At 35.9% G+C, this 11,493-nt stretch overlaps 2 protein-coding genes across 3 annotated transcripts; both read left to right on the forward strand.

The window, feature by feature from the left end:
* The first annotated feature begins 300 nt into the window (after positions 1 to 300).
* Positions 301 to 8,993, forward strand: LOC126614885 (serine/threonine-protein kinase TOUSLED-like). Of its 2 annotated transcripts, XM_050282567.1 has the most exons (16): positions 301 to 970; positions 1,909 to 1,998; positions 2,394 to 2,600; positions 3,772 to 3,828; positions 4,030 to 4,137; positions 4,294 to 4,338; positions 5,008 to 5,120; positions 5,288 to 5,354; positions 5,738 to 5,804; positions 6,011 to 6,105; positions 6,220 to 6,399; positions 6,557 to 6,767; positions 6,877 to 7,141; positions 7,396 to 7,450; positions 7,691 to 7,852; positions 8,538 to 8,993. In XM_050282567.1, exons 1-16 carry the CDS (start codon positions 761 to 763, stop codon positions 8,631 to 8,633), a joined length of 2,028 nt encoding a protein of 675 aa, XP_050138524.1. In that variant the 5' UTR covers positions 301 to 760; the 3' UTR covers positions 8,634 to 8,993. The 2 variants fall into 2 exon arrangements, with proteins under 2 accessions (XP_050138524.1, XP_050138525.1); XM_050282568.1 differs by lacking the exon at positions 3,772 to 3,828.
* A 581-nt stretch (positions 8,994 to 9,574) lies between these two features.
* On the forward strand, positions 9,575 to 10,295 carry LOC126614887 (protein CHLORORESPIRATORY REDUCTION 42, chloroplastic). Its single transcript, XM_050282571.1, has 2 exons — positions 9,575 to 9,916; positions 10,012 to 10,295. The coding sequence occupies exons 1-2, from the start codon at positions 9,633 to 9,635 to the stop codon at positions 10,118 to 10,120; spliced, it is 393 nt and encodes a 130-aa protein (XP_050138528.1). The 5' UTR covers positions 9,575 to 9,632; the 3' UTR covers positions 10,121 to 10,295.
* The last annotated feature ends 1,198 nt before the right edge of the window (positions 10,296 to 11,493 follow it).

The following is an 11,493-nucleotide window of genomic DNA, read 5'->3' on the forward strand; positions in this document are numbered from 1 at the left end:
TACAGCTCTGAAATAAAAAAACTTTATGTATCAAATATTGAAAACCAAAAACTTTAGGATCGTAACTAAAATTAAAGGAAAACTAATGAAAAGGGCTTGAAAACTTTGAGTTTTAATAATAAGGACAAAATAAAGGGTAAAGTGAATAGTACCATGTTTGACTTTTTAGTGTAAAAATGTGATTTTTCGTTAAAGTGAACAGTACCGTGGACTTTTCGTTAAAACTCCCTAAAATTAAACCTCAAAATTAAGTTCCAGGCATAGCTAGAAATAACCCAAAATTTCACGTCCCCCACCCCAAAACCGAATGCGAAAAAGTCCCAATCGAGTCATTCAGTCGGTCATTCGTTCTTTTTCCACCAATTTGCTACTTTTGCTTTGCCCACCAGACAAAAGCTTCTTCTACAATCCAGAGTCCAAGTGAGTCCCTTCCCTTCCCTTTCCTTCTTCTGCCCAAATAGTTTTGAACCAAGACACCATCAATCTCTCCCTCCTCAATTTCCCCCTACCCTCCTCCCATTCTCCCAAATTCAAAACCCTAATTCTCTCTCTCTCTCTCTCTCCCTCTCCCTCTCCCCAACATTGAGAGCCAAAGTAGAAGAAAATAGTAAAGAAAAGCAGAAGGCGCAACACTCTCTCCTGTCCTCTCCTCTCCCATGGCTTAAAGTCAAAACCCCTTTTCGTCAAATGATCTGAATTTTTTTTATTTTTTATTTTTTACCCAACATTGTTGACTCTCGTGATTGGCTTAATAGTAGCAATGTCGGATGACATGCTCATCCATTTCTCCTCCAACTCCTCCAACCAGTCGGACCACTCTCTGCCCACCAAGATTGCCAAGCTCGAAGCCCGAATGGTCGGCAAGGCCTCCTCCGCCCTTCCTGCTCTCCAGCAGCAACAGCAGCAGCAGCCGAGATTCACCACGGCTGACTTGGCCGAGCCTTCAACTTCGAGTGATTCCGACGATGATGTAAGCCCTTTCTCTCTCAATTCTGTACCCAATGCGTGTAATTCAGTGAGTTTGTGCTTTCAATTTTAATTTACCAGTTGGGATTGATTCTAATGGCAATTCGTAAGCAGTTTAGCGAATTGATCAAATGGGGATAAGTTTATTTACATTTCTTATGTCTACTCAATACTATTTCAATCAATGAAGTTTCGTTGTTGCCGGTATAAGCTAATTATAAGTGGAGTGGAATGCACTTTGATGCCTGCGATCTTAGGATTCAAATTGTCTCATTAATCAGAAAGGGATTCTTTGTTATTAGGTTGAACTGTTGTTCTAAGAATGTATTATTGCTTATTAAAACGGTCTTTATCTATCTTACTTTAGTGATTCACTAAAATCAAACGATACAGCCTTCTAGGTGATCGAAATTGCTCAGGTCTTTACATGCTTGATGATTAAATGCCAAAACAATGAGACTGGATATGTCGGACGAATCAAAACAATATTTGGACTAGTAAATACTGAACTGATGGACTAAATTATGCAACTAGTATGGGAAATTTTATTTTCTTCATACCATTTATATAACCATTACGTTTGTGAAATTTGCATTCACTATTATGGTTTCCTAACCGGGTTGGGATTGCATCCCCCTGTCACCAGTTTTGGAATTTTTTTCCTAAGAATTTTTGGTTTATAAGAAACGAAGTTGTTAATAAAGTTGAGATAATAGTATTATTCACCAGTGAACGAAAAGTCCATGTACAAAACAAGAAAATACCAAAGGAAGCTATCTTATCCTTTGAAAACAATCCGTTACGTAGCATTATATTTTAATTTAGAATTTAAATATTTTTAACGGTTTTAAGTACATAATTCCCATTAAACTGACTGACTGTCAGGTCTTGGATCTTTTCGATTTTCTATGATTTATGTTCTAGTTCATATTCTTATGACAGAATGGAGGGGAGTTTCTGATACAAGCCAACACTCAGAAGCGCCAGAAACTTCAAGAAGATGGTAATTCAACTGTTCTTGAACATGTTGAGGTAGGCTCTTGTTCAAGTTAAATTTGGTTAGAAACTTTAGGATAATATTGTAGGTTAGAAACTTTAGGATAATATTGTAGCCACTGATTTTAGTTGATAATACAAACTATAGTATCTTGGCTTCAAATGATATATCTAATCTGTTCTAATATGTTTGAGGCAGCACGGTTTTAGAAAACTCATCAAAATACGATTTAGACGAAAAGTTGGGATCATGGTGTTCAATTACTTTTTTTATTTTATTTATTTTTACATTGAAAAATCGTTTTCTTTCTAACTTTCTTCCCCATATAACCCCACTTAATGGGAAAAGGCTTTGTAGTTGTTGTTTCTTCCCCATATAAAATGAATTTATATAAATAAAATAAAAAATCTGAAATAAAAATCACAAGCAGGCAGTGGTTGATGGGAGGCAGATGGTTGTAGAAACTGTTGATACCAAAGCAACTTCTGATGTAAATCAAAAAAAGCATGGTCGTGGTAGGGGGAATTCAATTTCAGGTAGGGTTCGTGGTTCAAGAGTCAGTGATCAGACAAGATTATTAGTAACTCCTTCGACAGTTTCACCTCTCAATGGTCAGTCTGAGAACCCATACAATAAGGTATGCTCATACACTTGAGCTGTTTCAGTTTAATCCTTATTCTTTTAAGATAGCAGTTATCTTCTGTGCATCATTATTCTGCATCAATGCCATCATCAGGCTGTTATCGCTTATGCTCATATGTTATTTGTTATTTCTAAAAGTTATCTACTGTATTCTGTTACCAGAACATGTTTTTTCCTTTTAATGGACTGGGGCACCGATATCTATTGTTCTCTGTAAAAAAATTCTCACTATTTCTTTTCTTTGCCATTGTTTAATTTATTTTTTTTAAGATCATATTTGTTAGATAATTGATTGAGGGTCTGTTAGCCGCGAATGGAGTTTTATCAGGACCTGCATCTTCTTCTTGCCATCTGTTTATTTTTCTGATTGAATTATTGACTAGGAAGTGCCAACGTATAAATGTCACCTGGTAATGAGGTGACATTGACTGGAACTGCTTATTGCTTGGTTTACACACATGGCCCTGTGTATGCTTTTGATTGAAGTTTTAGCTAATTTGTTCTAAATATTTTATGACGTTAAAAAAATGAAGTCTTTTATATATTTCACAAACCTGGGAGGTAGAGAATGTTTGTGAATTTGCCCATTGTGTCATGTACACCTTACATGTCTTCCATTTTACTAAACTAGGTGATTAAAATTGTACTAGTAGTCTAGTAAAGAAGTGACTGAAAGGATCTGCAAATCATATCGAAAGGCAATATATGGTGATTATTATGGTGTGATGGCAAATCATGTTTCCATTGGCGTGAAAAAAATGCTCAGCTGAAACTTTAAAAACCACATAAAATCTTTTGATAAAATTTATGATTTGCCATTTTGAACCATACCCGCATCCTATTCCATGCATGTTTAATCTGGTCCCTCTTTCAAGTAGACTACAGTCAGATTTAGAGTATCTATGGGAGAGACTATGATTTTTAGCATCTATAGGGGTGTCACAAAAACACTGGGATAATTCAAATCAGCTTAATTTAGTTGGGAGTAATGAGCTGATTGCAAGTTTTTCTTCAAATTTTCTGGTCTGTACATCATTTATGATTGATGGAAAACTTGTCTGTCCTGACTAGTACTTCGTTTCTCGTTGGGGTTTATTCTTGTTGCTGTATGTAGAACAGAAATATTCATGAGCACACACTGCTGTCTTACACATTCATACTTGCAGGATAGGGATAGCAGGCCTAAAGAGCAGTTTCGGAATGACAACCGCTCTTCATTAGATGTATGATTTGCGGATTTCTTAAGTCGTTTTGCAATTATTTGTTACTCTTTAGAAGATACTTATTGGGTGGGGGTGGGGGTGGAGTAAGAGAACTGCCTATTGTCTCTTCCCTGACGATCTTTTTACAGTTCAAGCATTATACTCAAAATGGTTACCCTAGAGGCACATAATTCATAGTTTTGCTATTCTTTGTCAAACTAGGAGGAGATTGCATCTTTACGTGCAACAGTTGCTGCTCTAGAGGAGGACTTGCGAAAATCACGTCAAGAGGCCTCTGATTATCAGAATCTTTGCCGTCAATCAGAGAAGGTAATTAAGTAACTGCCACTGTTGTCATGAAAACAATGTATATGCTAATGTAGTGTCACTTTCTTCTTAGGCTCTTGTCTAGAATGAAAATCTGTTCATCTCGGCTTTCTATTTTTCATAGCCTTTCATTGTTATCTGTGAATCTGTGATGTGTAGGAATTGAATGATGTAAAAGAGCTTGAACAGAAAATGAAGCCAAAGGTGTGCTCTCTGGACAATTTATATTCATCAGTATTTCCAATTAATCATTATATAGAATTATTGTTATTTTTAAATTTTTTCTGCGACATTGTTGCATTTTGTTCTTTATCATTCACTGTCAACTTTCATGGGAAAACAAAGTACAGATAGTAAACTTTTATACTAAGTTGCGCTTTTCTGTTATAATCTCATTACTAATAATTTCAGTAAACTAGTTTGTTGACCATGTTTGCAGAAATAAAGATACACTATGTCCATTTGCTCGAAGTAATTTTTATTATACCATTCATGTCAGTTTAAAATTTGTGGGCTGGTTCTAGTTCTTTCCCTTTATTACAGGGCAGCATTGGAGTGGTCATCCAGTTCTCAAACAGCCTTTAGTTTAAATTAACAGACTAGTGTGTGCATACTCGCATACACAAATGTCATTTTAATAGGATACTTGTGCATTAGTTCCGTGCAAGATAGTTCATCTTTTAGATTCATTTACACATGAATCATGATACAATGTTGTAATTGCTGGAAGCCTTGACAGATTATGAGCTGTTAGATTCATTTTTCTACAAGCAGTGGGTCAGAATGATTTCATTCTGCGTGAATTTTATGTTTATCATTGGTATGTTGGAACATAGTTGTGACAGATACAAGTTCTGGTTTCCACTTATGCAGAGAACAAAAGTGATCTCTGATCTGCTGATATCTGTTTCGAAAGCAGAAAGGCAGGAAGCAAGGTTAAAAGTACGACAGGACTCTTTGAGGCTTGGCAATGTGGGTGTCATCAGGTAATGCATCATTTTATTTTAGCTTCTATATTTGGTACTTTGAAAGGGTTCTTCATGCTTGAGGGATTTCTTTATCTTTTGGTTTCAAAATTTTTATGGGCTCCTCTCAGCCTAGTGATTCCATTTTTCTTTATATATTCGCAAATAATTTTCTTTTTCCATTCCAGAGCTGGAACTGTCATATCTGAGACATGGGAAGATGGGCAAGCTTTGAAAGATCTCAATGCTCATCTTGTATGTTCTTATCTGACATTTTTCTTTTTCATGCAACTATGTTTATGTTTATGTTTATGTTTATGTTTAGCCACAGGGAACTTTTCTACTTTGATGGCCTTCTTTTTGTCCACTTATCAAATAATATGAACCCTTTTGCAAATAGAATTGCATTTCATAATGCTTGAACCAGAAAGGGCTAGAAAAGAAAAGGGTCAGTTGAGAAAAACAATGACAGTATTTATTGTTTCCCCAGCAAGGTCACATTAGGATTCCAGACTACTTAAGGGAGAGGATCACATTTTCTTTTCTCTCTACAAATGCTGTCGTTTAATAAATTATTGATCGTTGTACCTTTTCTTTTAGATATGGCATTTATTAACATTGTTATGTTAATTTTCTAGAGACAATTATTAGAAACTAAGGAGGCTGTTGAGCGGCAGCGAAAGTCATTGAAGAAAAAGCAAAGTGGTAAAGTTCTTATGCATGACTGTTCTTATTACCTTTCTCATTTTGGTTACTTTGGTTTAAACCATGTTCCAGGAATTTGATCATTTTTTGGGGTCAATGCAATTTAATTATATGGTGTCTGTTGGATTTAAGCTCCATTTCACTTTCTCTCTGTCTCTCTCACTATCTATCTATCCTTTGGATTTACGGATTTTCAATTTCTGAAGATAAGGGTGATGGAGTTGATGCTGAAACTGGAATGCAAGAAGAACTTCTAGTCCAGGATGAGATCTATAAATCCCGTCTAGCCAGCATCAAACGAGTAAGCTTACTAGTTTCTTTAATTTATGTTTTGGATTTTTCCGTTCTCTATTTATTTTCATTAGGAAGTCCTTGCTTTCTCATTTGTTTGTCATTCAACTATGGACTTCTGTAGGAGGAGGAAGTTATCCTGCGTGAAAGAGACCGATATGAACTGGAGAAGGGAAGGCTTATACGTGAAATGAAACGCATACGAGATGAGGATGGTTCCCGTTTTAACAATTTTCAGATTCTCAACCACAGATATGCCCTCTTAAATCTCCTTGGCAAGGGGGGATTCAGTGAAGTTTACAAGGTCGGAACTTCGTGAATTTTAATATCTAAAATTATTTCCACTAAGTTATAGTAAATGTTATATTTTGGAAGAAAAGTCTAGATAATTCATTTGCCAATGTTGGCAATTGTAAAGAAATACCTTTTTGCAGTGATTTGAAGTGAGAAATTTCCAGCAGGCATTTGACTTGGTAGGGCATAGATATGTTGCATGTAAACTTCATGGTTTAAATGCTCAGTGGAGTGAAGAGAAGAAGCAAAGTTACATACGACATGCAATCCGGGAGTACAATATACACAAGACTTTGGTGCATCATCACATTGTTCGACTTTGGGACATTTTTGAGATTGATCAAAATACATTCTGCACTGTCTTAGAGTATTGCAGTGGTATTTATACCATCAACATTCTGTCCTTTGAATAATCTTAAAAAATTCTTGTCTCATTCTTTCTTCATCTTCTTTTTGGTTTTATTGATATTTCCTTGTGTACCCTCAGGGAAAGATCTTGATGCTGTCCTTAAAGCAACACCTGTGTTACCCGAGAGGGAAGCTAGGATCATTATCTTTCAGATATTTCAAGGTCTTATATACTTGAACAAAAGAACACAGAAGATTATACATTATGATTTGAAGCCTGGAAATGTTCTATTTGACGAACTCGGGGTTGCAAAAGTGACTGACTTTGGTCTTAGCAAGATAGTGGAGGATGATGTCGGATCCCAGGGTATGGAACTAACATCCCAGGGTGCTGGGACTTATTGGTAAGTGACGCAAGTCAGCTTATGTACACATGCAGGATTACATTTTCTTAAAGAAAAGAAGTTCAGCTTCCCTTGGGAATTTGTAACGACGTTTGAACTTGAAAATTAGATTCTTCACCTTAATATATTTATGTAGTCCTGTTGAGTTTTTGGCTGCTACTGTGTCTTCCAGTGGCTCTCCTCTGTCTTCTTCTCCTTGACATTTTTGTACATTTGGTTTAAGTAGCAGAATATTTAATAATTCCTTATTGCAGGTATTTACCTCCTGAATGCTTCGAGCTCAGCAAGACACCTCTTATATCATCGAAGGTTCATGACTTTAATAAATTTGTATCTCATAGATAAATTTTCTGTTTTATATCAATTTTGCTATAGCCTAGTTTAGACATGTAAATTTCATTGCGTACTAGACTACAGATAGAATTGGTGTCCCCAGAATCTTCTTATTTGGAAAAGAACTTATCAGAAAGCCAAACTGTTTCTCCTCTGACCTTTATTCTCCTCAACTTGGGTCCCAAGGTTTTTTTAACAGTCTCTCTTGGAAAGCAGGTTGACGTCTGGTCAGCAGGTATTCTGTTATACCAAATGCTATTTGGAAGACGCCCTTTTGGGCATGATCAGACCCAGGAAAGAATACTACGGGAGGACACAATTATTAAAGCTCGAAAAGTTGAATTTCCATCCAGACCTGCCATCTCAAATGAAGCAAAGGTGAGTTGTGCTCGTAGTTGGTACATCATGCTTAGTTTTTCTTTGATGGAAGTAGTTGGTTTTTAGAAAAATCTATCTTGTTCTTCAAGATAAATGATATAACCTGGGAAATAAATTATGCATGGGCTGCTCACTGGACCAAACATCGTCCTGGAATCTAGAGTCGACCAGTTGAGAAAAAAATAATATACAAGTCAAAGTCAATCCAAGAGGTTTTTGTTTATGTATATGGGCTTTAGAAAGACGGTTTTTTTTTTTAGAGTTTTATAGTATTGGTAGGTGTTTTTATCTTTAGGAGCCTATTGTATATCTATGAGACTACGGGTATTTTAAAGCAGAGAAATTTTGATGAATGAAAAATATTATTGAAGGACTTGGTTTCTTGAAGGCTTGGTACCTTAACATGGTCATCTATAGCAACATTTTTAGCAGTTCCTCAAACTTGTTTTCTCCTATAGTTATTTGATTACAAAAATACTGCCATATTAGAAGACCATAACCATAGTCAGCACAGCACCCACCTAGTGGCGTCCTACCTCGAACGGGTTGAGGCTGATATGATTTAGTTGCCAATAAACAAGATACTGTAGGGTTCATCCCCTTAACTCTCCACATTTATTGATGGACATGTTTAGGTGAATTCTGAGCAACTTGGTGATACCATTTTGCATATTTCTGTTTGCAGGAATTTATTCGCCGTTGTCTAACATATAATCAAGCAGAGAGGCCAGATGTTATAGGGATTGCTCAAGATCCATTTCTCACATACTCAAAGAAGTAAATCTTTACAGCTAAGAAGACCCGAGAGCTGGGCGCCGCAGGATTTTGTTTGTTTTCCTGCAATACCCACAAGGAATTTTGTACAGCTTGTAAAGGTTTGTTACTCATTGTTGCTGTGGTGTACTTCCCTACGGGTGAAGGCTGTAGATTTGGTTATTCAGCAGCCTAGGTATGCTTCTGAGTTATTCTTTTTTTTATTTTTTATCATGCGTTGGCACTCTCGTTTTGGGAAGAAAAATAGTGTAAAGAGTAGGTTTACATGAAAGGATTCTGAAGCTTCGCTTTGGTAATCTTGTACGAATGGCGGGGATAAATTTTTTGTTGTCCTCTATGATGCAATGCAACTTTGATCTCTGTATAATGTACTTTTGTCTTTTTGGACAAACTATAAAATGTAGTTAGAAAGTTGAATTCTATCTATATAATGTAGGACTGAAATGAAAGAAAAGGCAGTGATTTACGTTTTGTTCATAGAAACCACCCTCAGTTTGATGGAGTTGTAATTGCCTTAGGTGGAATGAATTTCATTACCAAGGATTTTAAAAAAAATGACCGTGATTCTTACCCACACACATTCATGTGTTTATTAACAACCAAACAATTGTTATTTTTATTTTTCGTAAAATACTCGTCTTATGGATGTCCGGCTCATCAACAAGTCACTCTTGGAGTTAAGCTTTTTTGTTGGTCAGATCTAGGTATGAGCGCTGTTTAGTTTGACATTAAAATATTACCCAACTAGCTAGTATTTAATGCTTTGATTTGGTTTGGTTTGACCAAACCAAAACATTTTGAAATCGAACCAAACCAAACCATTTTTAATCGGTCGCTCTTATTTCTTCCTAACTTTGTGTTATGTATTAGTCAAGTTGACAAGTTGTACATACGGTCGACTAGTATACGGCTACATAACATACCGACGCCCAAGAGCCGCATAAATATTATCCCATATGTTTACTATTTAGACGAGAGAGTTGTACGTACTACTCCGAATCCAGTTATGGCATTATCCTTCTTCTCTTCCACAACTGCAGTTACATGCTCAAAGCTCCATCACAATCCAGCCCTTCAATTCAACACCATGAACTCCCATAAACAAAGCTCGAATGCCGTCTGTGCCATGGCGGAGCCACCACCAGAGTCTGGGTTGCCGGCAAGGAAATCCAACCTTGCCGTAGGCTCTCCAATAATTGTAACTGAAGCTCCCAGAATGATAAAAACTGCAGCATCCGTTCCATGCCTCCGGGTTAACTCCGGCTTAGTCAAACCGGGTGACGTCGGAAGGTAATTAAGCAATTAATTAAATGTTTAACTTGTTTTAGCAATATCAAATTATCAATGTGTGAACGTGTGTGTGTGTGTGATATTTCTTGGTGCAGAATTGTGTCAAGAAAGCCAAAGGATGTGTGGGCAGTACGGCTTTCAATTGGCACTTACCTCATTGATGGGAAATACTTCAAGCCCTTGGAGTTGGACCTTGACCAATAGACTAGTGATTTTTGTATTTTTATTTTACCTGCTCATGCTATTATTAATACATTTTCCATAGTATTAAATTGACTGCATCTAGTTAGTAATGTAAACTTTTACTAGGGGTGAGCATGGTCCAGTGCGGTACGGTTTTGGGGTAAAATTGAAATCGAACTGAAAGCTATTTTGGTTTGATAGTGTGCACTGAAATGAAACCAAACAATTCGGTTTTGGTTTGGTTCAACGGTTTTAATTTAGTTCCGGACGCGTTAAAAAATTGGCTTACCTGGCATGCTTATTTGGTTTTGGGGTTCTCAACTAAATGTTTTATTTTATTTTATTGTTTCTTTCAATTTGTTTTAGTCCTCAAATAGGAGAGAAGAACATTTTATAGTAAGTAGAACAAAAATCAATTTGGTATGTGTTTCAATTTCGGTTTTCGGTGCCCACCCCTATTGATTACTACGAAGGACTAACTTTGTGTCAAGAAACTTGATCCATACTCACAAATTGGACATGAATATGGGTTTTAGCCTGATGGGTCATGGGTATCCATGTTAAGGCAATTGTTAATGTTGAGTCAAAAGCCAATTTGAAATTCATAGATACTTTTTGTTTCTTTAATTGAAGTTCATTTTTTTCTTCTTTTGTTGAAGAATAATTCATTCTCAAAATTTTGAGATGAATTTATCTTCTTAGTTGCAATTAAATTCTTATCATCAAATTGAAACTCAAAACTTAATTCATGAAATTAAATTACTAAAAAATCGCAATCAAACTCTTCATTGTCTCTCCAAAATAAAATAAACAATAATTTCATGAGAATTTTAACGAAACACTTCTGGTACTGTTCACTTTTAGCAAAAATGACATTTTTACTCTTAAAAGTCACTTCTGGTACTATTCACTTACAACATTTTTTTTATCATTTTGATTAAAACTTAAAGTTTTCAAGTCATTTCCATTCGTTTCTTCATCATCTTTAGTCTGCTACTCACGTTTGAAATCCAGTGCTTGACTCCTCGCAACGTAAAAAACATTCAACGAAAGAAAGTTAAAGTGCAAACATGTGACCAAATTTATCCTCAACATTGACATCGACATTGTCATCAAATGTGCAAGACGAATTCTTTTTGGAAGTCAAATCTGACAACATTAAAAAAAAAAAGTTAATAAACCTAATAAGAAAATATAATCAATGATTTCTCTTAATATCTCGTAACATACTCCAAATGCTATCTCGTGCACACATCAAAGTTTCTATAGTATTTGATTGGAAACGGCAATGTTGTGGAGCCACAATTCTTCTGCAGGTACTGAAAGCTGCCTCTGAAGCAACTGTAAAGACATGATTCGTCAAGTAATTTTACACAACGTTCGTATTGTGTCAC

Source organism: Malus sylvestris, chromosome 3 (genome assembly GCF_916048215.2).
Source record: "Malus sylvestris chromosome 3, drMalSylv7.2, whole genome shotgun sequence".
Classification (NCBI taxonomy): Eukaryota; Viridiplantae; Streptophyta; class Magnoliopsida; order Rosales; family Rosaceae; genus Malus; species Malus sylvestris.

What these genes read in the sequence shown, in the direction of transcription:
- LOC126614885 (XM_050282567.1), top strand. Translation starts at nt 761, where the DNA reads ATGTCGGATGACATGCTCATCCATTTCTCCTCCAACTCCTCCAACCAG. An exon ending in AACAGAAAATGAAGCCAAAG is followed by an intron (nt 4,339 to 5,007) that starts GTGTGCTCTCTG and finishes CCACTTATGCAG; the next exon opens with AGAACAAAAGTGATCTCTGA. An exon ending in CAGGGTGCTGGGACTTATTG is followed by an intron (nt 7,142 to 7,395) that starts GTAAGTGACGCA and finishes TCCTTATTGCAG; the next exon opens with GTATTTACCTCCTGAATGCT.
- LOC126614887 (XM_050282571.1), top strand. Translation starts at nt 9,633, where the DNA reads ATGGCATTATCCTTCTTCTCTTCCACAACTGCAGTTACATGCTCAAAG. An exon ending in AAACCGGGTGACGTCGGAAG is followed by an intron (nt 9,917 to 10,011) that starts GTAATTAAGCAA and finishes TTCTTGGTGCAG; the next exon opens with AATTGTGTCAAGAAAGCCAA.